Source organism: Mytilinidion resinicola (assembly GCF_010093595.1).
Source record: "Mytilinidion resinicola strain CBS 304.34 unplaced genomic scaffold BDZ99scaffold_17, whole genome shotgun sequence".
In the NCBI taxonomy this organism is placed as follows: Eukaryota; Fungi; Ascomycota; class Dothideomycetes; order Mytilinidiales; family Mytilinidiaceae; genus Mytilinidion; species Mytilinidion resinicola.
Window position 1 is genome coordinate 986,853 of NW_022985453.1, and position 23,313 is coordinate 1,010,165.

Here is a 23,313-nt window from a genome sequence, read left to right on the forward strand (position 1 = left end):
GACGCACGTGGTCGTATTGGCGTGCCTTGAAGATTTTGTCGAGGACGTCTTGCTGGGTGTAGTCTTCGACTATGGCGATGGAGAGCTTTTCTTGCCATTCAGGGTGGGTGTTGAGGATGGCGTCGCCGGCAGTGGGACGACGGACGCAGCCGGTCACTGTGTGGCCGGAGGCTATCAATTCATTGATAATGTGGGAGGCGACGAAGGAGTTCGCGCCGGTGACGAGAGTATGTGGCATCTTGAAAGGATATGGTATCGTAGGAAGCGGAGGTAGTGAGGTATGATGTAGTAATATTTACGTTCCTTGGCTTCTTCTACTTAAGTATATGTACTCTCAAACATATCTTCAGAGTATGCATTCGAGCTAAAATACCTTGTGTACGTCCGGGGGCTGAGGAAGATTAGTAACTTCGAGGTTCAGAAATCAGCTGCAAGCCCCATCCGAGCTTCGTCCAATGGTAGTCGGACACTTAACGTTCCTGATTGCGTACGTTCGGTCCAACTGATTAATGTACTCAATGGTAGCCGCTTGAAAGTCTCGCGGAGATAACGCTAGTGACCGCTCGTGTGCGTTTGCAATAGAGATAGTTGACTTCTCTTGATCGATCCTCGGTTGATGAATGGGCTAATATCAGCCAGATGCGCTAGACCGCTTTAACGTTGAAGATATATCGTCTATGAAGGCATGAGTTCCCAGTACTAGCTAGATTAGTTCTCTTTTAAGCAGGATTCCCTATACGTTAAGCTCAGGCCTGCTACTCCTAAGAGCCCGAGACATCTGCGTTACAGGGTTTCTTTGGAGGAACTCCGCCGCTACACTCTTTCGGATTTTCGCGAGAAACGCTTGCTTTGGATTCACCTTGACTCGTCTTAGAGGTAAATACGGACGGACAAAATCATACGGGATGGTTGCTTGATGATTGGTAAAGATCTGAAAAAGGATCAAGATCGAATCACGTTGTTGCTTCTTCTGCTGAATTTGGTAATGGTTTGAAATAGAATTAGGCTCAAGGAAAGTCGTTACCGCCTCTGCTGAATTCAGTAATGATTTGAATTTAAAAGAATGCCTTTGAAAGAACGTGAAAGCGCTAACGAAAGATCGACTAGTCCAAGAACATCGACGACAGTATCACACAGCGCAACATAATGAAAACAAACCCCTCGTACACGAGACAAAAATAATGAAGGCAGAAAACAAAAGAAACTTCCCATCAAAGAATCTCCAACCACGGTCCATTCGAACTTTTCGTCAGTAGGTGCAGCGGTTGCTTGTTGACCAATTGCCCACGTCTGCTGCACCCGCTCGAGCATCGCATACCACCCATATATACACACACTAGCCGCCTGAATTACTCAAACAACCCTCTTAGATACCTTCATCATCATCCCACCCCTCGGCTTCGCCTCAAACCCCAACTCTTGAAACGCGACATCGCCTACTACGGTATCCAAATCCGTCCATTCACACCGCGGCTTCTCATTCGGCACAACGTTTGCACACTCAAAGTCAAATTCCCGCGCAGTCAATAGCAGCACAATCCTCATCTCGTCCATCGCGAGTTCCTTTCCTAAACACCCCCTGGGACCGAGCTCAAACGGCCGATACGCATTGCGTGGTATCTCCACCTCAGCGCCGTCCAAAAACCGCTCTGGGCGGAACTCCTTCGGCGACGGGAAGATGGAGGGGTTGAGGTGCATCGTCGGGTGCGCCAGGCAGATCATGTGGGCGGCGGTTGGGAGCTGGGCGCCGTTGTAAGGAAGGTGCCCCGTACGATCCCCAGAGCGGACGACGAAGCCGACGGGATATAGGCGGAGTGTTTCCTTGATTACACCGGTGGTGTAGGGGAGGTCGTTGAGCCTGTACGGGGTGTCGCGGATCATGTCGTGCGTGGTGATGGTGGAGGGAGAGAAGACGGCGTCGTGCTCAGCGCGCAGACGTGCGAGGGCGACGGGATGGAGGGAGAGCAGCATGAATATGTAGCAGAGGGTGTCGGTTGTGGTACCCTGGCCGCCCATGAGGATTGCTTTCAGGTTGACGAGCATCATGTTCATGAACTTCTTGTCTAGGATCTCTGCCGTGCTTTTGTTCGAGTTCTTGAACTCCTCTAAGCGGTCGAAGAGGAGGAGGTCGAGGATGCTGAGGCCTCTTCGTGATTTCAGCTCGACGTTGTCTCGTTTGATTTCAGCGACTCTCTCGATGATCTTTTGCTTGACGTAGCGGTTATCGCGCCAGCTGGCTGCTTTGCGCTTCAGGATGTGGACGGCTTTCGTGATTGGGTTCCAGGATTCCCGCTGGATGACCCAGTTCTCCTGGATACCCTTCATGTCTTTCAACCACGCGCTCTCGATCGTCTGTGCGTGGAAGAGGATGTTATACACCGTCATTCCGGTAGTATCGAACAGTAGTTGTGATAGCTGCTTCTCCAACGAAAACACCTCCCCAGTCTCCGCAAATTTCTTCAGCTTGTCCCCGAAAACCTTTACTTGGTCTGAAACCATAGCCGACATATTCTTGATATGCGTCGAATTGAACGCTGGACTGACCATACGATGAAGCACCCTCCATTCTTCCCCATTGACCGCAGCAATGTTGCCAGATCCGACAAGCGGTTCCAGCACGTCGGCATTGGCGTGATGCTTGGGATAGACCTTCAGCACGGTATGCTGAGCGGTGTCGGGATCTGTGATGACAAGCCAGGGTTCCGTGACAGGCCAAAGGTCGAGGTAGAATGCTCCTGGGAGGTCGTACTTTTGAGACATGGTTGTGACGAGGGCGTGTGGATGCATGTTTGATGGGAACATGGCTGTCATTTCCCCCATGAGCTTTAAGTGGCCCCATAGAAAGCTGTGTGGAGGTTTTGGCTACGAGGACGTCAGTTTCAAACTGTGTGGCACTCAAGTTAGAGTACTTGGATGAGTCTTGCTTCGGGATAGGTGTAGGTACGCCTATCTACCACAGCTTGTGGACATCTATCGAGGTGTCAAGCTTGCCAAAACGGTACGGTCACATCTCACACCAAGCATTGGCCGACCAATGCACCTCGCCATGTATTAGTCAAGAGCGATGAGCAGTGAACCTCTCAATAACGAGGGACTGCCTGCTTGGGCTGAAGAGCATCGAGGAAAGCTGCAAAGAAACCACCCCACCTACCAAATTTCTATACGATCTTCTCACCCTCACCAACTTTGCAATAAAATAGACCAGCCATGCTGTGAGAATCGACAGGCCAACCTGCAGCGTAAAACGACTGATGAACATGATGAAATTGAGGTTGCACAGATTCCAGATAGTACACCTCGTTGGAGATGGCAGCAATGAGACGCGTGTAGTCAGCCAGGCCCCAAGCTGACCGGCAGAGGTCCCAGCCCTTATAACTGTGTGGCTGCGCACCCTCCCGACGGATTCGCCAGGAGGAGGATCATCATTAGCAAGCTCGTCTATTCTAGGTGTTACGGCGCGAGGAGAGGCATCAAAGCGGCCGAAGCTTCTTTAGTCGTCAGCATGGCGTTGTTAGCCTACGGCCGGTCGACGAGTAGGAGTAGGCTTGCGATCCGCGCTAGGATAGCAAGTCAGTGTCGTGTCAGCTTTAAGATAAGTATCGCTTAAGTAGATAGATAACTGTTGAGAAAGAATAAGAAGAGAGTTGACTAAAGAAGATTTTCGTTTAGGTGTTAGTAGTAGAACTAGTTGATTGAAGCCCGCATGGCTCTACACTTGTCTCGTCATTCAGCACAGCTTCGCTGATAGATCTGCAGTAGCTTTTTCATCGTAAATGTATGAAGGCTAATCCAATCGTGTCGAAGATGCACTCTCATGAAACATATGATTGCTGTTGACAAGTCCAACCACGAACTCCGCATCCCAGATTCTGATCTCACATCCCCGCCTCCTTGCGACATCGGGAAGCTCGGGCCCTGACAAATAGCGCCCCACCAAGTACCACGTCCTACCAGGCCTACAAAGTGTCCTCTTCAACTGAATATAATGCAATAACATTTCCCCCTACATCTTATCCTTTCTCTGTCAGCATGGCGGACGATAACTTCGGCGCAAACGACGACTTCTGGCTTTTCGGCTACGGGTGCGTTTCCTTTCCAACACTCACCTCGGTACTAGATCCTAATAATAGTTTAATTCGTAGAAGTCTAATATGGAAGCCACCGCCACATTATGGTAAGAACCTCGACTTTGCTAATGCACTAAAGAAGCAGCGGTCGATATACACGCATTCGGGCAATCAGGCTGATTTTTAATTTGACCTAAGATCTGAGAGTCCCCGGCTACATCGAGGGCTACGTGCGGCGGTTCTGGCAGGTACACACCCTTCCCATCCAAAGCCATTCGCGAAACAGTCCGGGTGAATCACATAGGAGCGATCAGAGCTAATGAGCAATCATGTAGGCGAGGTGAGTTCTTATCACGTGACCTATCTCAGGAATAAACCAAAAGCTAAGTTGGTGTATCTACGAGTAGCGAGGACCACCGCGGCACGCCCGAAGCGCCAGGACGAGTCGTCACGCTAATTGACCGCGCGCATTGGGAGACGCTTGTTGACGAGGTTGGTTTCCCGCTCTCCTATCACCTAGCTCCCTTTTTATGTCTCAATCCCCTGCCACCGCGTCCACCCCCTAACCAACCACTAGCACCCCTCCCCCCACCTCACCTGGGGCGCTGCGTACCACATCCCCCAGCAGCACGTGGCCGAAGTCCGCAACTACCTCGACATCCGCGAGATCAACGGGTACAGTATCCAATACACGCCCTTCCACCCCTCACACAGCCCCGCCGACCCCTCGGTCCCAAAGCCGATCAAATGTCTAGTGTACATCGGCCTTCCTGAAAACCCGCAATTCCTCGGCCCGCAAGACCCCCAGGAACTCGCAGCGCATATCTTGAAGAGTCGGGGGCCGAGCGGGGAGAATAGAGGTACGTGACGGAAGCATCCCTGGGAAGAAAGAGTTGCGAAGTCGGATTGCGTGAACGCTGATTGAGCGATAGAGTATCTCTTTATGCTGGAAGAGGCGTTACTTGGCCTGAGTCCGGAGAGTGGGGATGGGCATATTAGTGATCTGGTGTCGAGGTGTAGGGAGATCGAGGGGAAAGAATACAAGGGCGACGACGGAAAGAGAGTAGAAATAAAGAGAGCGGATTTCGGTGGGGTAGAATTGCATAAGGTCGGTAGTACGGAGGAGCAGGAGGAGGTTGAGAAGTAGAGGTCTGTGGACTTGAGTGTCGCGTAAGGTCGGCAGAGCGGCGCCGAGATGTTAGAGGTGTTGGATGGAAATCGTTGCATTCGGTTTGAATAATAGAATCCACCTTGCTAGAGCTCGTACGGTTGCGAATAAATGTAGGGTGAGAGTAGTGTGAAGCACACAGCTGATGCTTGAAAATGAGCATTCGGTTGAACGTAAGGCCCCTTCATTAATCCAAATATAAGCTGAGATTTTCCGATTGACCCACTACTGCTACGGCAGCACCTCCTGAACCCGATCTGTATTGGCAATAGGCAGGAATGAGCTTAGATTGAACGCCACCTGACGGTAGTGTTATCATCGGCGTCTTGGTTCGCATCGTAGTTCGATTCGGCTCAGAAGCCTCCGTCCATAACCTGCTGGAAATAAAACGTTGAGAGTATGCAAGGTATCAAGTTCGTGAATTATCAAAGCAGAGTATTCCTTCCCAAAACATTTTGGTAATGCTGGGATCGGCTAGGCATTTTATAGTCGTAAATCGTATCGGACATAAGGCCGTCTTGTTCGTTGTGATTTGAGCACTATTTGGGCTTACTGGTAGGACAAGGGATTTGAATCTCTTGAAGCCAACATCTAGATAGCATTGTCAGATTCTGTGCGACAGAGTAACGACTCTCAACAACGCTAACACACGGGGGAGGGGTCGTTCAAGGTGTGATACGGACATAGAATAACCCAGCATCATATAGTCCTTCATCTCCAAACACCCTCGCTCCGATCGGTTTCGGGACTATCTGCCCTTCGAAGTCGAACCAGGTCTTTGTTTGCCAACGGTGGTAGTCGACGTCGGGAACCTGGAACTGGAGCGGTCCGGTGGAGTAGATATCTATGGATATCGCTAATGGCCCGAGCCTAGTGGGTGTAACGGTTAAGTATGAGTATGGACTCTGAGTGGGAGGTGTTGGCGATCCTCTAACCTGAGCAGGGAGATCTCGTCCCATAATCGTTTGGCCGCTGGGTTGAGTTTGAAGCCCACCCATACACATTGCTCTAAGCGCTCAATCAAGCTGCAAGAGGATGCTATTCCGAACTCGCCGCAAGCTACGGTGAGCTGGCGTATGAACCATGAGAAGTCTTGGGCACCGAGGGTGGCGATGGCGCCGATGGATAGAATCCAGAGAAGAAGATCCGGACAGGACATCCAGTCTTGACGGCATATAGCTCTGAGAGCGTCTTGTAGTCGTTTGCTTAGGGGAAAGTGTAGATAGTGTGGTTCAGCGTTGGGCGACACAGCTTCCGAGACTCCAACAACGAAGATCAGGAGGGCGATGCAAAGTGCCTCTTCGATCGGCATGCGAACGGATTCGGTATTTGAGTCATTGCGCAGCCAGCGAAGGAAGAGGCATTCGAGTACGCTGGAGTGGTTTTGGATATCGAGAGGGTCCAGAGGGCAGGCTGGATCTTCAAACCAAGCATTGAGGTCCGCCGCGAAGTTCAGCAAATCGTCGACGAGTTCGATGAGCGAATCTCTTACGTTGGCCGCTCGGCAGAGGTTGATGAAGTGCTGCGAAATGCCGGGTCGGTAGGCGGATGAGTTTGGATTTCGCGATGAATGTGTTGGATCAAGGGGTGAGAGGTATGGGGGCTCGAAAGAAGCAATGGCATGTGCCGTGCTATGCCTGTATGCTCAGTCAGCACTGCTATCCGGTTTGGGAATACAAGTCGAGCCACAACACACCAAAGTATAAACGCCTGTAGACACCGGTGAGTCCTGATTGCTCTCAGCCCGCCCCGCAGTTCCACCATGCGTCGCAAGCCATTTAGATGGATCATGCGCTGATTGGGTTCCTCCCCGTCGCCCGATGTCTCGTCGTGGAAGAATGGCAGCAATAGGCTTTCTTCAACACACAGCAGGTTGAACACCGCGGCAATATTAGCATCTGAGATACCCAGCTCGGGATCTGAGAGAGCTGCGTTTATGGCGGCTACAGCCTGCGCCTTGTGGTATACGATGCTGAAGTAAGAACCCTTGCCTACAATATATAAATGCACGGCGGCAGCACATAACAAGCTGTGCATGAAGGCGCTATTTCCCAAAGCTCTGCCAAACCAGTCCGTCCTTATCAGGTCTGATTGATGACGTATGTCGACGGCTATTGTGCCAGGTGACATGACAGAAAGAACTGCAGCTTGCCGTTAGTGCCTATGCAAGCGTGTAAGGTGCTGGCTGAAACCAGACATCATTCGTGGGGGAGTGGGAAGATAGCGCATGTAGCCGAAATATCCTGCTGGCGCGACATGAACAAGTCCTTAAGTAGGGTGGTTCGCCAGACTTTCGTGGGCGAGAGGCCACAGCACTTGCTCCAGCGATGCAGATCTTCAAGCCCCAACCACAAACAACTTCAGCCTCTCGCATAGTAAAACAGAGCAACGAGAATGCAGACTCACAGTGAGTCAGGAGCTCGGACACCCTTGAGTCTACCTCGACAGGGAAACTCCCAAAAGGATCCAGGAGCCCTTCCGAGACGATGCCGGCAGTTCGAAACGAGGTACTAGGTGGGAGCAGGATGCACCGGGGACATAGGGACTGGCCTGGCTGACAAGTAAAAATCTGGCACTCGATGCACACAGTCTGCTTGGACAAGAAGACGCTGTTGTCGGTATAGGAGCCATACTGTGCATACTCAATATCACCAACGCTGGGAAGATCGGCAGGCGTTTGCGGCGTTGTCGGCTGGGTCAAGGGCGCATCAGGTGTGCCGACACTCGCTGAATCAGAGCTCCTCCTCGCTGAGGCTTGTTTGCCGGCATTTTTACTTGTTGACCATGGCCGCTCCCTTCGGGCCCGTTGCATGACAAATGATCGAGCATTGCGACGCCCTTGGCGGGAACCTTGCGCGGGCTTGGAGGAGTCGATGAAGAGGAAGGCCTGCGGAGGTTGCGCTTGCTGCTGGTTCGACTTCTCCTTGCCCTTGGATGGGATGCCCTTCCGGTCCTCCATCGTCTATCCGCATCCAGGGCTCCACGGGAAGGCTTCAAGAGAGGTAGAAGAGGGGATTTGAGACGGGCAAGGCTAAGATAGCGCTTTTGTGGAAAAGTAGCCCAGGATTGCCTATTTGATGCGCATGGTGCGTTGACCTACTGCCCGTCGCTGCTGCATCGAAACGATGGCGGTACTGAGGCGTGGAGGGGCGACAGTTAACAATGCCCGTATGAGGTTAGCCCCTGAGGCGCATTGCCGTTCGGATAGCTGGGGTAGAGTAGCTGCAGCCGAAGTGGCGCGCGTGTCTAGGCCAGTGTTCCTGGATTCAGCCTTGCTGTCGGACTCGATATCATCGGCCTGTTCCTCTGAGCATGAGATTTCCTGTACGTTGTCAGCGTTTCTTGGTCGAAGAAATTCTACGTACCTCTGTCTGGAGCGATGTGCCGGTAGAATAAGGATGCCTCGCTGCGGCGACTGGCTGACGGATGCATAGGTCGCCTTCGCAAGGACGTTACGGACATTTCTTTGGTTGCTCGGTAACGAATAACGCCGTGGGAGGGTCGATTAGCGCCCAGACGCCCTGGTTGCAGGAGGAGAGATGCAAAGAGGATGGGCCCTGGGGCGATGGCGAGAAAGAGACAGGGAGAGCGCTATGCCTAGAGCGGGATAGGTGTGAACTGATGTCGAGGCTAACGGGTGTCATCACCAGACGAGAAACATGTAAGAGGGCCATCCGTAACGGTGCTCAGATCGAGTGCGTTCCGCAGTTATATGCAAAGCATCTACGTCTCTCCTCGATCGTCATTGACAGCATATTCGGGTAGGGCTGAGCATCAACTCCGCCGTTAGCATCTGCCGATCAACGTTCGTACAGCAGGCTTCAGGTAGGCGTGCATATGGCGTGCTGGTCGTTATCTCTCTCCAATGGCCAAGGCCTTCCGTCTCCAGATAGAACAACCACGTGAGGATCGAGGAGTTGCGGGGATGGGGAGATGTTGACCATATGGTTTTCCTAAAGCGGTTAGCTCTGGATCGGACTCAATCCATGGACCTGGCCTTTGATACGTGTACGCAACCACATATTCGGCTACCCGGTGCCGCCAAGCTTACCGACCGCTCGTAACGGCTGATGTAAGTACTTCCTAGGTTGTTGCAATCCATTTGACATACACATGTCGAACCATGGTGCCAAGTATACCAGGATAGACTCCTGCATCCTTCTATCAATATGATGGACAACATGATGGAGGCGCTTCATATAGATAGAGGGCTTTGGCTAGTAGCCCAACACATATCGCGCACGTAAAAAAGCACAGGGACAGGGCTCGGGACTGATTCCCTTGAACTAGCACATGCCCATCACGTGACTATTGAACCACGTTTCGCCTGCTTCCGGCATCGACAATTCCGCCGAGCCATCATTGGCAAAGATTCCTTGGAACCTTGGACCCCCCCCTCCACGTATACCAGCCGGAACGCTTCACTCTGAACAGGGCGAATCGCTCGAGAGGATGCGCGTGCGGTTGTCTCCTCTCAGCGCCTCCAGTTCTTTCCTCCGTTACCTCCGCCTCTCAGAACATGTCACATTATGACGGGACCAATCCCGCAACCAGTACGTTTTAAGCCCCCATTGCTCAAAGTGCTTTCCAACAATGACTGACCATGCGATCGCTTGATCTAGGCCTGACATGGTCCGAAGTCCCGACTCATATCCTCCGCGCCGAGCTGCAACGACGACAGGACGCCGAAAACCCACCGCCATGTGGGACAAAAGGAGGAAAAGGCCACTATAATACCGCCGCGCATGTTGCCGCGCTGATAATAATACTAACTCTGAGCACGGCTGGTGCGTTCGCGCGCGGCTACCAGCCTAGGGCTGAAGAAATACTGATTGGTAACAGCGTGCTCTTTTCCCATCATCGTCCGCCGCTTTCCACGCCTCCGCGTCCCTCACCAGATCCTCTTCCTCTCGCGACACTTTGGCACCGGCGTCTTGATAGCGACTGCTTTCGTCCACCTCCTCCCGACCGCTTTTCAATCCCTAACGGATCCATGCCTCCCCTACTTCTGGAACCAGGGCTATCCGGCCATGCCCGGCCTCATCGCCATGACCTCGGTCTTGATAGTTGTGGGGATAGAAATGTTCTTTGCGTCTAGAGGGGCCGGGCATATCCACACGACAGACTATGATGCGTTCCCGGGGGATGATACTGAACACCGGGCATTTCGGGACAGCCACACACGACCACTGCATAAACGGAGCAACAGCTTTGGAAGATTTAGATCAGGCAGTTACGGACATCCCCCAGATCTCGTGCTTAGCGATATAGCAGAGTCGTCTGAGGGTTTAATGGCAGGACGGTCACCCTCGGTCCCCACGACATCTCCACTTCCACCAACCACAGACAAACGAGATTCAGCAGATGATGAAGATGATTCAGATCTCGAACTCGACGAATTACACCCCATACCTGGCGATGACGACGAATCCGGACTCCTAAACGGCAACTCGAAGCCTCGGGGATTTGCAAACCGCCATAATCATAATCACAACCACAATCACGCGCCAGGGGCCACCAATCCCGAGGACCTCACCGAAGCCCAGCAAAGGAAACTGTTCCTCCAATGCATGCTCTTAGAAGCCGGCATCCTCTTCCACAGCGTCTTCATCGGAATGGCCCTCTCCGTCGCAGTGGGCACCTCCTTCATCGTGCTCCTCGTCGCCATCTCCTTCCATCAAATTTTCGAAGGCCTAGCCCTAGGCGCGCGAATCGCAGCCCTCCGCTTTGACCCGTCGTCTCCGAAACCCTGGCTCATGGCTCTCGCGTACGGCACTACCACGCCGATCGGGCAAGCTATCGGACTTGGGATTCACAATCTGTATGATCCAGCGAGCCAGACAGGCCTGCTTATGGTCGGAGTCATGAACGCGATCAGTAGCGGACTGTTGCTCTTTGCAGGCTTGGTTGAATTGCTAGCGGAGGACTTTTTGAGCGATGAGAGCTACGTGACGCTTTATGGGCGGCGGCGATTAGAAGCGTGCGCAGCAGTGGTTGGTGGAGCCCTTTTAATGGCGCTGGTGGGTGCGTGGGCATAGGCATCTTGAATCACACTGTGTATGTCACTTTCGTCTTTGCGGTCATTTAGCAGCATGGCAACGGCGCATTAGGGTTTTTCCAGGATATATATGGAGCAACCTCACAGTTGGATTTTAACATGCATCTTTTCCGCTGCGTAGGTATTGAAGAATAGCATTGCCTCAGTAGAGACAGCATTCGTGTGCATAAGCTCAATCTGATTGTCAGGCGTGCTCCAACCAGGCTCATCCATCTGAGACAAGTGTCTAGAAAAGGCATGCGCTCTGCTCTAACTGTTGGTTAACTTAGAATACATCACGTGACTGTCATCGGGAGTGAGTCTCCATGTTTGCCTCGTATGTCCCAACAGCTTCGCCTCTCGTGCAACATCAAACGAACCTAGTCAATCGTCAGGAGAGGAGTGGAGCCATCACAGTGTCTCTGAAATCCCGATCTCGGGTCTATATATGCACTCGAAGCCTTAATACCTGTGCTACTAAACAGCCTCGTGCCTCCTATGTCTATTTTTATCTATAAATAAACCATGTGGCCCCTTTATTTTTCCCTGTTCCGATCTTTTTCTCCGCAATTCGGCCCTATGAGATCCTGCCTGCTTCGCCTCAAGGCGTTGCAACCCGTGATATTTTAGTGCCAAGACGCGCCCCTTTGGCCGCCGATCTCTGCATCGTTCGTAAGAGGCCACCGCTCTCCTGTCACGACACCACACACTCTCATCAAAACTCGTATACGTTTGCGCCATACGGCGAAGCCAACCTGTACGTAAGGTTCAGCGCCCCTGGCGTGACGTACGAAGACGAGGGCTGGGGTCGGGTCGGGAGGCTGGGACACGGAGCGCCTGAAACACCATGTGGCTGGTGCCGCGTCCGTATAACCCCATTCGCGTCACTGTATGGAGCAGCTCTGCGGGCTATGCCCCGGCTAGCGCTGATGTAATGGGCGCCTGGTATTGATCGCAGCGATCCACTGATGTCTCATATGTAGGAGGGCTGCAATGCTTTGCTCGGTATAAAGGCAAACCCGCTCTCAGCTTTCTCTAAGACATCGTCACTCCATCCGTCAATACCACTCCAATCTCTCAACTACTCTCGCTTTAATACAAGTACTGACCTCTCCCACTCACCATCTGACTATCTCAAACCTCCAACTCTCTCATCTCTTCTGAATTACTATCACATCTCCGCCACAATGAAGACCTTCGCAGCAACCGCCCTCCTCGCAACCCTCCTCTCCACCGCCTCCGCCGCAACCGTCACCCTCCAAACAACCCAGTGCCTCCAACCCGTCGACCTCCAAACCTTCACCGTTACTCTCGGCGAGCTCTACACCAAAGAACGTACGTCTACCCCCCTGTCCCCCTTCTCCCACCCACCCCTCTAACACCTTCAAAAACAGTACAAGAAGTCTGCGGCATCAAACTCCTCTCCGCCACCGGCACCGCCCTCAGCGCCGTCTCCTGCCACGCCTACAAAGACGCCGCCGGCACCAGTTCGGGCTCCGCGCCCTTCAACTCGACCTCCCCCGCGCTGATCGCCACAAATCCCGTGCAGGTGGGCTCGGTGCTGTGCGTCAACGATGGCGTACACGCGAGTAGCAGCGGCCTCGTGCCGAAGAGCGTGGGGAACGCGACCACGCCGACGGGGTTTGTGTCGAGCGGGAAACTGATAGGCACGGGCGTGCCGAGTGGGTTGAGCACTGGGGTCAGGAATGGGACGGTGACGGCGACGATGACGCGGACGCCGACGGTTACGAAGGGGGGGCCGACGGGGACGCAGACGGCGAGTGGGACGAGTACGGGGGGTGCGGCGATGGCGACGGTGGGGCTTGCGGCGGGGTTGGTGGGCGTGGTGGCGATGGTGTTGTAGGGAGTGTGAAGGGAGTGGTTATGGGATAATGCATTGGGATCGGAAAATGGGTAATGGTAATGGCATTGCATAGCATGGGATTGGACTAACTGGGGATATTGCATTGGGTTGGCGTTTTTGAACTGGCCCCAGCCTAGATAGATTAGGCGTATTGTAATACGATAATGATGGTGTGCGCGAAGCACACCTCCTCCACTTATTCAAGTACACAGCATTGAACTTCGTGTTGTGTTGGTAACAATATCTACAGAGTCAATCGCTGGCCTGATCCCCTATTAGACGCAGTGTGCTTCACCGCGGGAGACAAAATTCATCTCACGCAGTTAGATTCGTAAATTCTTCCCCTTTAACTAACCACCTAGGCCCACGAAGACGCGCCGACGCACAGGGGACGCATGTCATGCTTTTATTATCGCTAATAATTATAGTTCTGACTACGTAGACAAAAATCTGATAGACGCGGTGTGGCACGCGGCGTAGCTCGTTTTGGTTTCACACGGTTCGATTCGTAACTCTTTCCAACGTTACCGACCCACGAGGCCAGAGGATGTCCTAGCTCATAGGGGACGTAATTGGCGCGTTTATTGCAAAGAGTTCCCGATCTAACGGCGTAGAAGAGGTCTTGGTAGACGCGGTGGGGTACGCAGTGTGGTTACTTCTCGTAACAGAAGCACCAGGGCGGTTTTCAGTGGCCCTATGAAGGAAACTTAAGGCTAGGGTTTGATGCTCGGTCTTTTCGTCTTGTACTGCATACGCATCGATGGAGGATTGGAAAACGGAGGATTCCTCGGTCGATGGGCCACATCCGTGTACGTATGTTCGTTCTTCGTCGACATCGTTGTAGGTATTGGAGGTATTAATGGCGACGAGTGTGGAACGGCGATGTGAGGTTTGAGCGTTGCTGCCACTGATCAAAAGATATGCAGTTTGGGCTTCCCCGTGTTCCCAGTTCGTTCGAGTCGTAGGACTCGGGACTTAAAATAGCAAAGCTTTGCTGCGTTTTCATAAGCTCTCTAATGCGGAGAACTAAGTTCCATCGAATCACGACGCGCTTTCATCCCGCCTGCATTCTCTTCGCCTTCAGCCTTTCTGTAGAGAACTTAATCCAAGCAATGAAATCGCTGATTTATCCCCTCCCGAGGCGTCTTTACTGAAACAATCACGTTTGGTTCTATATGTGGATCATGACCCTGGCGCTGAAGACGAAGCGAGACGGTATAAGACGCAGGTATCGCCATGTCTCCCAGGGCGCTTGCCCATCCTCCTTTCACCAGCCATCCTGCACATCTGTCGGCGGTAGCATCTCAAGCTTGCTATGCAATTCAAACAAACATGGCTATTCCCTTTCCATGTTCCTCAACGAAGGATCTGGACGCGTGGATGGACGAGATCATCTCTTTAAACAGCGAGCACAAGCTGCAAGATACCATGGAGATCATGGAGAGAGAATACCAGTTCCGCGCTACGTACGTTTTGCCATTTAGGAAAGCCTATGCTATTGCCAACATCTCGCAGAGAGAAAATGTACAAGACCAAGCTTGCACAATGGCGCAAACAGGGGAAACTACCACCCAAGCGTGTCAGTGGACGCAGCCAAAAGGCCATGCTCCGGATTGAAAAGGAACATTTGGACGCGACAGGTAGAGGGACTTCTTTTAGATATCGGGGGCATCCTATACCCCCAGAAAAGTACCGGCGATACGAGAAAAGACATGCTCTATCACAAAACGAGTCGAGGTCGCGGTCCGCTTCCCGTGAGTGTTGTGTTGGACTCTTGTTTCAACTACTCGAAGATACTTCGTTAGGGCCCTTTGTGCTAACGTAATCTAGGTACACCTTCTTACATCAGCTACAACTCACACTCGATTGCTGAGCAGAATGCGACCACGGCTTCTGAGTCAAATCCAATGGAGCAATATCTTCTACCCGCTAAACAACCCTTGCACTACTTCGCCGACAGTTTCGCTCAACTGACATCTATTGAAAGTCTGACAGAATACGAGGACGTAAAGATTTTGACGGAAAAAGATGCAAACAACCTGCCAAGCCCATCTCAAGCGTTCGGAATCAACTTCTCGCATCGCAACTCCTTCGATGTTCCCAGTTCCCCTTTCTCTGATGTTACCTCACTATCACCAACGTCATCCTTCATCAGTATTACTGAAAGAGAGCTCTCACCGTTCGTGGACGATGAGTCTACGCCAACACCAAAAGCGCTTTCTACCCCTATCGACCTTGGTAGGCTGGAACGTCTTACCATACACCACGATAGGAGTGATAACGGAGGAAAGGCTGTCCTTGCTGTACCGGGAGTCGACTCCGCCGACGAAATCAAAATTATTGATACCACATCCGAGCGAACGTCTTCGCGAGCCGTGACGCTGTCAGTCAACTCATTGCCACTATTCCCCACCGATCTCGACTCATGCCACTGGCGAGCCCTTTCCTCAGCACTGCGACGATTAGAATTGTATGATGAAAACGTGCTGTTTAAAGCTCACGTCTCACGCATAATCAGTGTCATGTGGAATTTATTCGGTGTCTACATGCACGGAAGCTTCTTGGAACGAAAGCAGAAAATGGCATTGATTCTGTTTGGGAACATATTTTCATTTATCGGGCGTGGATTCTATGAGCACGACCATCTTGTTGTCCAAGTCTGTTATGAAAGCGTCTGTAGAGCATTTCGCTCGCTGGATACCCTTCCCTGCGATGACTTGCCCCCGGAGACGTCTCCCGAAAGCATAACTCGGCAGGTTGATGGAATTTGGGCAGACGCTAGGAAGCTGTCCCAGCACTGTTGGTGGGACGAGCTGTTGAAACAGCCCACGTGATGTATAGGTAACCTGTGTAAATTGATTAATTACACATGGAGCTACCTGTGGGCTTCACTAGAGTGATTTACCAGCCTTCTTACGGGAATAGGAGTCCTAGAATATGTGACCTCTCCAGCTACCTAATTCCTTGCACCTTGCACCTTGCACCTTGCACCTAATTTTTACACCAACATACCTTAGCCAAGCGTTGTCAAACTTCGACTCATAATGAACAGCTTTAGGCTTCTCAATCTGTTACTCGACTTCTACTGTCCACCTACTAATTACCACAATGTTAAGTGATTTTTCTTTCCCGGCTCCGCTTTTCTCGACTGTGTCATACATATGCCGGTCCATTTGCAAACTCGCCTCTCGTACTCTGTAATGATACTAAGGTAGGGTAGATCAACCTCTTGCGATGCGTAATTCAACGGTTGGTTCAGTTACTTGCCGATTAATATGGCACATATAGGGAGTTATAAAGAGAATCGACTATCGGAAGGGATTGTAAGGGCATTCGTCCAAACTTTCCTTTTCGCACCAAGGTCTAGATATGTATAGAAATATAGAAAGGCTCGGTCTAGTGAACCATAAGTGTAATACATTCTATGCTGTCCAAAGTCATTGTTCCTGCGAGAGGCAATATCCAATTTTACGCTGAATTCCACCGTCCAATCAATACTACCTTAGCACGACCAGTCGAGTCTAGTATTTTATACGCTTCATTAGTGACACATCCTGTTGTTAACGCTTTGGCCTAGCGAGTGTCTGATGCTTTATTCCAAGTGTTCAAGATGGATGCGACGAACACCAAGCGGTCATAGCGTTCTCCCCGCCAACGTCACTTAACTCCCAGCCACATGTCCACATCACCGGCCTTCCATTTACAATCGTAGACCATGCGATCAATACCCCTCGAGGGCAGCTAAGGCACTCCCTGCCGCTCCCATATCCTCATTCCTCCATCCACCATGTCCAACTTCCGCGGCACCCGCAAAGGCGGCAAAGCCCGACCCTCCCATTCCTACGCCACAATGCAAAAAGGCCTCTTCGAAGACGGCACATGGAAGTGTGCGTACACTAGTCGCCTTACTCTCATATCTCTAGTCAAACTCTAACACTACCTCAGGCGACTGCAACCCCCGCCTCCCCGCCATCCACCTCCAAACCAAGAAAGAAACCGCGAACAAAGGCCGCTGGTTCTACAAATGCCAGAAGGGCCAAGACGACGAGGGCTGCTGCAACTTTTTCCTCTGGGAGGATGCCGCGAAGCCGCGCGAGGGGAGGGCTGTGCTGGGGACGTCGAGGACGGAGCCTGCGACGCCAGTGACGACGCCGAGGAAGCCTGGGATTGCGGTTACGAGGGCGTTTACGCCGAGCGATTACGGACTACCGCAGCATGAGGATGGGAACAAGAAGCGGGGGAGGATCGATGAGGAGGAAGACTACGGCTGGGACGACTCGATTGACAGCGTCGAGCTCGCGCGGCTGGGGAAGCAGTACGACACCCCTTCCAAACCTCCGGAGACGCCTCGGAAAGCTGTTAAGACGGATGTGTTCACGACACCGAATACTAGTCGAAGGAAGCTGCCTTGGCTGGAAAATAGCTCGGTGCCTTCGGATGGTCTTCCGACACCGACATCCATGTCCAAGACTTTTGTGGAGGGGATGGGGAGGATAGATCGGACATCACCGGCAAGCGTGGTATCGAACGCGTCCTACGTTACGGCGGGGTCGGAGCGTCAGAAGGAAATTATGAGGGGGTATACGCTTCCAATGCAAGTGGGGACGCCGACGCCGATGCGATCGAGTAATACGCTTGCGGCGAAGGATACCACGCCGACGCCGAGCCGGTTTAGAGATGTGGAGGTTGGGGAAGGGGAGGACTGTCAGCTCATCGCAGACATACTTGGTGTACTCAATGTGAATAATGTCACGTTGAATGAGAGTGCGAAAGAGGGGGTAAGGAGGGTGTTGAATAAGCATGACCTGCGGATGCAAGGGATTATCAAAGGGTATGTACTCCGATCCAAATGGTTTAGGGGGTTTGAGTGGCTACTGATTTCTCCTAGACGCGAGATATCTCGACTAGCGATCAAAGCGAAGGATTCAAAGATTACGGAGCTGGGACTTCGTATTTCGACGCTGGAAGCTGAGCTGGAGACCGAGAAGGCGCTTGTGCAGCACTTCAAGTGGAAGGCCGACAACGACCTGACTTCTGACTGATCACCCTCACCTACACCCTACGACCGTCACGACCTCCTTTTCTCTTCCATTTTCCAAGTTTGGATGGCGCTATTACTATACCCTTGAATACTTTGAGCTTGAGCGACGCGGCAGATATTAGCTTCACGGTTTTAGGATCGCTTTTGGTACTCGGTCGATCGATGGGACGTTGTACCGATCTATCATCTCTGTGTCTCATGAAGACTTTTGGAGTTCGCTCGATAGGTACTTCGAAATGAATTCTTTACCCTACACCCACGCCCTCGTCCGATTTCGGCAAGGATGCAGATCGAGACAATCTATGCGCATTAAATCGTGTCGTCTGCACCTTTCCCAACACGTTACGGAGTCACTCTTAGATATGGTATACTATGTCAGCATTCGCGGACTTCAATTCACCCATAAAACCGGAGATGCGTGATGTTAAGGTTGGGAGAGATGGGGTCGCTGGGACCCTTTCACGTGCTATTCAAGCTTATCGCCATCAAGCTTTTCGCGTAGCGGATAGAGATGTTGGTTGCCGTTGCGGGTGACGGGCGAACGAGCTAATACCATGTGGGTACCACGGAGCCAGTGGGATACTGTGGTAGAGCATATATTAGCCGTACGTAGTAACCGGTCTGCATCTGACTGCACACCTTACGGCGAGATCCGACTTTCCATATCACGAAACAAATAGACGTGGTTATTACCAGCCAATCAGCGACCGTGCGCGCTTTGTGCGGGCGCCCGTGACGTGTGCGCAACTTGTGCGGTCGACGTCCACCACTCGCACTTCTCACGCTTCCACGCCTCCAAACCCGCCCTCTCTGACCATTTGCTAGAAACTTCTGGGGAGCAGCTGGAATGGCGAGATTGGTGCGTCGGGTGTCGAGTCATCGCTGCCCGCAAAAGAGACGCACTTGTGCCTTCCGCTGCGAGGGGACTTAAGAAGCTTCGCCCCTCCTCTCGAAGACCCGGCGGCTGTATCTGTCTATGCTACTTTGAACAACCGCGTTGATTAATCAAATCAATCCAATCAGTCAACCGATAGTTTCATACACTACACCATCGCCACAGAGGTACTACCAGCTGTACTTGCTGTACGCCTCAACAACAGGATAGCCGCGTGTCCCATTCCGACACCGCCCTCTACCACCATGGCACTACCATCGCCCACGTCCACGCAAGGGCGTGCCAGCATTACGACTACGGTGTTCATATCGAACCTGCACTGCCCGTCATGCATCGTTAGTATCCAAGGGGCTTTGAGTGCTCTGCATCCCCCGCCTGAGGTCGTCTCCCACTCCATCGTCTCCCACGAGGTGATACTGCGCCACAGCGCCCAAGTCTCTGTCGACGCGATCCTGGATGCTCTAGAGCTTGCGGGCTTCGAGGTACATTCCATCTTCCAGGACTCTGAGATCGGTATTGGAGTCGAGAGCGAGCGAAGAAGCCCCGAGTGGCAAAACAGCCTCGAGCAAGCGGTAAACCGGTGGCGGCATTCGCGAGGGCATGCGAGGGAGGACGATATGCAGAAGAGGAAGAGACATGTGGAGCAGTGCGCGCTTTGTCGAATTGAAGAGGGGGATGTGGGGGGGTCTGTGAAGGTGAGGCAGGAGAGTGGGTCGAGCGCTGCGTTGACTGAGAAAGAGGAGATCAAAAGGGAGGAAGATGTGGGAGAGGTGGAGATGAAAGGGGATGGCTTTGTTTTCGTTGATGATGGAGCTGGAGATGGGTTGTGGAGAGCCACCCTTGCGATTTCGGGGATGACGTGCGCGTCGTGTGTGGCGAGTATCTCGAGGGTGGTGGGCGAGTTGGGCTGGGTGAGGTCGGTGGATGTTAATCTGCTTACTGCGAGTGGGTCGGTCGTGTTTGAGGGGAAGCATCATGCGGCCGAGGTTGTGGAGGTGGTTGAGGATGCTGGGTTTGAGGTTACGCTGCAGTCGCTGGTTGAAGTTGCCAAAGCGCCGGTGAAGAAGTCAGCAACGGTACCGGGAGCGGAGCGGTGGAAAGCGACGTACTCAATCGAGGGTATGACTTGCAGCTCTTGTGTGGGGAATGTTACGGATGCGGTCAAGGGGTACACCTGGATCGAGCACGTGGACGTCAATCTCGTTTCGAATAGCGCTACCGTGACGTTTACTGGGAAGGACCATCTTGCGGAGATTCAAGAGGCTATTGAGGACTCGGGTTATGGTGCTACTCTCGATACCATACTCCCTATCGATCAACAGCAAGAGGTGGCTCAAGAGAGATCTATGGCGATCCGCATAGAGGGAATGTTCTGCCACCACTGTCCCCCACGGATCATCGCTGCCCTGAACGAAATCTACGGCGACAAGATCGAGTGCGAAAAGCCACCCTTGAACGAAAAGACTGGCCTCCTCAGAATCAAATATCTTCCCTCGCCACCCGACTTCACCATCCGCCACATCGTCGACTCAATATCAGCAATCGACGCCATCTTCAAACCCTCCATCTACCACCCTCCCACACTCGAAGAGCGTGCCCACGACATGCACGCCCGAGAACGCCGCCGCATCCTCTTCCGCCTCGTTCTCTCCTTTACTATCGCCATCCCAACATTCATCCTAGGCATCGTCTACATGTCTCTGGTCCCCGCTTCAAACCGCCAACGTCGCTACCTCATGGAGCCCATGTGGGCTGGGAACATTCCCCGCATCCAATGGGCTCTCTTCTTCCTCTCTACCCCAGTCTATCTTTTCGCTGCGGATACTTTCCATGTGCGAGCGCTGAAGGAGCTACGCGCGATGTGGAGGCCGGGTAGTCGGACCCCTTTCTTCCAACGGTTTTATCGGTTTGGAAGCATGAATATGCTTATGAGTCTTGGAACGACCATTGCGTATTTCGCGTCGATTGTGGAGTTGATCAGAGCGGGGTTGAAGAAGTCGACTGGGAGCTTAAGTGATTCGTACTTCGACTCCGTCGTGTTCCTTACTATGTTCTTGCTTATTGGACGGTTTTTGGAAGCGTACAGCAAAGCGAAGACCGGGGATGCGGTCACCTCGTTGGGGAAGCTTCGACCAGATGAAGCGATTCTCGTTGGAGTTTCTGGAACTGGAGATCGGAAGATATCAGTCGACTTGCTTGAGATTGGGGATGTTGTGAGGGTTCCGCACGGCACTTCTCCCCCATTCGATGGACTCATCGCCGCCGGATCAGCCAAATTCGATGAATCTAGTCTTACTGGAGAAGCAAGACTCGTGAACAAGGAACCAGGCGACACCGTCTTCTCCGGCACCATCAACAAAGGCGGCGCGATCACCGTTCAAATCAATACAGTCTCCGGTACCTCGATGCTCGATCAGATCATCAACGTAGTCCGCGAAGGTCAGGCGAGGCGCGCGCCTGTCGAGAGGGTCGCCGATGTAATCACTAGCCACTTCGTTCCATTCGTAGTGCTCGTTGCTATCGTCACTTGGGTGATATGGCTGTCACTTGGCCTCACCGGTACTATCCCGGACGACTGGCGTGATAAAGATTCTGGAGGCTGGGAATTGTGGTCCCTCCGCTTCGCTATCGCCGTCTTCGTCGTAGCGTGTCCTTGCGGGATCGGTCTTGCTGCGCCCACTGCTCTGTTCGTCGGCGGTGGGTTGGCTGCTAAACATGGTATCTTAGTGAAAGGAGGTGGTGAAGCCTTTCAAGAAGCTAGTTCCCTCGATTGTATCGTCTTCGATAAGACTGGGACGCTGACGCAAGGCGGAGATCCGGAAGTGACGGACTACGAGATCATCGATGGCCAAGGCGAAGGAGTCGCTCTCGGTATGGCCACGAAGCTGGAAGAAAGCAGTACCCATCCTATCGCTAAATCCCTCGTCGCTTTCTGTGCCTCGAAAGTCAATTCGGAGAGTACTCTCATCTCTATCGATGAGATTCCTGGAAAGGGTCTGAAGGGGGTTTTCAAACCTACCTCTGAAACAACTACAGCCCCTATCACCGCACTCATAGGCAACGAGACTTTCATGGTCGATCACGGCGTCGTTATTCCCGCTTCCACCTCCACAACTCTCAACAAGTGGAAATCAGAGGGTAAATCCGTCGCCCTCTTCGCCATCTCCTCCACCACATCATCCGCAGACTTCATCCTCTCCGCCACCTTCGCAATCTCCGACCCCCTCCGCCCCGAAGCCGCTTCCACAATATCCTCCCTTCACGCCAGTGGCATCGATGTCTGGATGCTCTCCGGCGACAACGAAACCACCGCCCGTGCCGTCGGCGCCTCCGTCGGCATCCCCTCTGATCACGTCATCGCAGGCGTGCTGCCCTCCCAAAAAGCCGAGAAGATTAAATACCTCCAACGTACCCTCCCCTCCCCACGCAAATTCGGTAGCCGGGGAAAGGCCCGCGCAACCGTCGCGATGGTCGGCGACGGTATTAACGACGCGCCCGCGCTCGCTACTGCAGACGTCAGTATCGCGATCGGGAGTGGTAGCGATGTCGCTGTTTCGTCTGCTTCTTTCGTTCTGATTACGTCGGATCTAAGGTCGATCACGACGTTGATTCGGTTGAGCAAGAAGGTTTTCAGGCGAGTGAAGTTTAATTTCGGCTGGGCGCTGGTGTATAACCTAATTGCGATGCCGGTGGCAGCAGGGGCGTTGTTTGCAGTGCGCACCGGGGGTGGGGGGCATGTGAGGTTGGATCCGGTGTGGGCGAGTTTGGCGATGGCGATGAGTAGTGTGAGTGTGGTTTGTAGTAGTTTGGCGCTGAGGTTAGATTGGAGGGGGGTGGGGTTTAGGGTGGAGAGGGAGGAAAGGGGGACTGGATTGGAAGGGGAGAGCCGGGAGTAGTGATAGGTTGGTAGACTGTTTGATAGGACATAGCTCTTAGATGCCCGATCTACTTCGTTTTCCGTTTCTAACTTCACCTATCGCACTCTCTCAACTGTCTCCGTGTTCCTCTTCCCAAATATCCTCCAAATCCTCACTAACACTATCATCACCGTCTCCCCCAACCCCTCCCAGACTCTCCCCAACACCCGCTTCCCCGCCCTCCCTACCACCGCCCTGACATCCCCACAAGCACCTCTGCCACCCTTTCCGGCGTCAAATCAGTAACATCCACCTCCACCCACATAACATTCTTAAACCTAAAGAGCTCTCCCTTCGGACGCATCTCCTCCAATAATGAGGAGT

General features: G+C 52.7%; 9 protein-coding genes across 9 annotated transcripts in view; 6 read left to right on the forward strand and 3 right to left on the reverse strand.

The window, feature by feature from the left end:
* Positions 1 to 238, reverse strand: part of BDZ99DRAFT_490478 (NAD(P)-binding protein) — a gene marked incomplete at both ends in the record, with an annotated part of 908 nt that extends 670 nt beyond the window's left edge. The window contains one exon of the mRNA XM_033723055.1: positions 8 to 238. Within this exon, the coding sequence (XP_033573058.1) occupies positions 8 to 238 (231 nt within the window). The remainder of the gene's footprint in view (positions 1 to 7) is intronic.
* Positions 239 to 904: 666 nt separating this feature from the next.
* On the reverse strand, positions 905 to 3,259 carry BDZ99DRAFT_423545 (cytochrome P450 3A30; the record flags this gene model as incomplete). Its single annotated transcript, XM_033717032.1, has 2 exons — positions 905 to 2,862; positions 3,152 to 3,259. The coding sequence occupies 2 exons, from the start codon at positions 3,257 to 3,259 to the stop codon at positions 1,354 to 1,356; spliced, it is 1,617 nt and encodes a 538-aa protein (XP_033573059.1). The 3' UTR covers positions 905 to 1,353.
* Positions 3,260 to 3,984: 725 nt separating this feature from the next.
* BDZ99DRAFT_423548 (ChaC-domain-containing protein) lies at positions 3,985 to 5,433 on the forward strand. The gene is made up of 6 exons (XM_033717033.1): positions 3,985 to 4,082; positions 4,143 to 4,174; positions 4,266 to 4,317; positions 4,472 to 4,559; positions 4,645 to 4,927; positions 5,000 to 5,433. Exons 1-6 carry the CDS (start codon positions 4,030 to 4,032, stop codon positions 5,212 to 5,214), a joined length of 723 nt encoding a protein of 240 aa, XP_033573060.1. The 5' UTR covers positions 3,985 to 4,029; the 3' UTR covers positions 5,215 to 5,433.
* Positions 5,434 to 5,668: 235 nt separating this feature from the next.
* BDZ99DRAFT_539601 (uncharacterized protein) lies at positions 5,669 to 8,194 on the reverse strand (the record flags this gene model as incomplete). Its single annotated transcript, XM_033726674.1, has 3 exons — positions 5,669 to 6,879; positions 6,930 to 7,376; positions 7,642 to 8,194. The coding sequence occupies 3 exons, from the start codon at positions 8,192 to 8,194 to the stop codon at positions 6,122 to 6,124; spliced, it is 1,758 nt and encodes a 585-aa protein (XP_033573061.1). The 3' UTR covers positions 5,669 to 6,121.
* A 1,442-nt stretch (positions 8,195 to 9,636) lies between these two features.
* On the forward strand, positions 9,637 to 11,569 carry BDZ99DRAFT_501613 (Zinc/iron permease). The gene is made up of 3 exons (XM_033723833.1): positions 9,637 to 9,788; positions 9,858 to 10,022; positions 10,078 to 11,569. Exons 1-3 carry the CDS (start codon positions 9,755 to 9,757, stop codon positions 11,271 to 11,273), a joined length of 1,395 nt encoding a protein of 464 aa, XP_033573062.1. The 5' UTR covers positions 9,637 to 9,754; the 3' UTR covers positions 11,274 to 11,569.
* A 412-nt stretch (positions 11,570 to 11,981) lies between these two features.
* On the forward strand, positions 11,982 to 13,341 carry BDZ99DRAFT_501614 (uncharacterized protein). The gene is made up of 2 exons (XM_033723834.1): positions 11,982 to 12,607; positions 12,667 to 13,341. Exons 1-2 carry the CDS (start codon positions 12,460 to 12,462, stop codon positions 13,134 to 13,136), a joined length of 618 nt encoding a protein of 205 aa, XP_033573063.1. The 5' UTR covers positions 11,982 to 12,459; the 3' UTR covers positions 13,137 to 13,341.
* A 1,008-nt stretch (positions 13,342 to 14,349) lies between these two features.
* Positions 14,350 to 16,098, forward strand: BDZ99DRAFT_501615 (uncharacterized protein). Its single transcript, XM_033723835.1, has 3 exons — positions 14,350 to 14,602; positions 14,652 to 14,890; positions 14,967 to 16,098. The coding sequence occupies exons 1-3, from the start codon at positions 14,373 to 14,375 to the stop codon at positions 15,968 to 15,970; spliced, it is 1,473 nt and encodes a 490-aa protein (XP_033573064.1). The 5' UTR covers positions 14,350 to 14,372; the 3' UTR covers positions 15,971 to 16,098.
* Positions 16,099 to 16,923: 825 nt separating this feature from the next.
* Positions 16,924 to 18,178, forward strand: BDZ99DRAFT_395221 (uncharacterized protein; the record flags this gene model as incomplete). Its single annotated transcript, XM_033715938.1, has 3 exons — positions 16,924 to 17,023; positions 17,082 to 17,967; positions 18,025 to 18,178. The coding sequence occupies 3 exons, from the start codon at positions 16,924 to 16,926 to the stop codon at positions 18,176 to 18,178; spliced, it is 1,140 nt and encodes a 379-aa protein (XP_033573065.1).
* A 977-nt stretch (positions 18,179 to 19,155) lies between these two features.
* On the forward strand, positions 19,156 to 23,235 carry BDZ99DRAFT_574317 (heavy metal translocatin; the record flags this gene model as incomplete). Its single annotated transcript, XM_033728364.1, has 2 exons — positions 19,156 to 22,857; positions 23,002 to 23,235. The coding sequence occupies exons 1-2, from the start codon at positions 19,318 to 19,320 to the stop codon at positions 23,233 to 23,235; spliced, it is 3,774 nt and encodes a 1,257-aa protein (XP_033573066.1). The 5' UTR covers positions 19,156 to 19,317.
* Positions 23,236 to 23,313: the final 78 nt, after the last annotated feature.

Coding starts and splice junctions, on each gene's coding strand:
- BDZ99DRAFT_423548 (XM_033717033.1), top strand. CDS start 4,030: ATGGCGGACGATAACTTCGGCGCAAACGACGACTTCTGGCTTTTCGGC. Junction 4,083..4,142: donor TTCTGGCTTTTCGGCTACGG/GTGCGTTTCCTT, acceptor TTTAATTCGTAG/AAGTCTAATATGGAAGCCAC. Junction 4,175..4,265: donor GAAGCCACCGCCACATTATG/GTAAGAACCTCG, acceptor ATTTGACCTAAG/ATCTGAGAGTCCCCGGCTAC.
- BDZ99DRAFT_501613 (XM_033723833.1), top strand. CDS start 9,755: ATGTCACATTATGACGGGACCAATCCCGCAACCA. Junction 9,789..9,857: donor CGGGACCAATCCCGCAACCA/GTACGTTTTAAG, acceptor CGCTTGATCTAG/GCCTGACATGGTCCGAAGTC. Junction 10,023..10,077: donor ACTAACTCTGAGCACGGCTG/GTGCGTTCGCGC, acceptor GATTGGTAACAG/CGTGCTCTTTTCCCATCATC.
- BDZ99DRAFT_501614 (XM_033723834.1), top strand. CDS start 12,460: ATGAAGACCTTCGCAGCAACCGCCCTCCTCGCAACCCTCCTCTCCACC. Junction 12,608..12,666: donor CGAGCTCTACACCAAAGAAC/GTACGTCTACCC, acceptor CTTCAAAAACAG/TACAAGAAGTCTGCGGCATC.
- BDZ99DRAFT_501615 (XM_033723835.1), top strand. CDS start 14,373: ATGTCTCCCAGGGCGCTTGCCCATCCTCCTTTCACCAGCCATCCTGCA. Junction 14,603..14,651: donor GAATACCAGTTCCGCGCTAC/GTACGTTTTGCC, acceptor AACATCTCGCAG/AGAGAAAATGTACAAGACCA. Junction 14,891..14,966: donor GAGGTCGCGGTCCGCTTCCC/GTGAGTGTTGTG, acceptor AACGTAATCTAG/GTACACCTTCTTACATCAGC.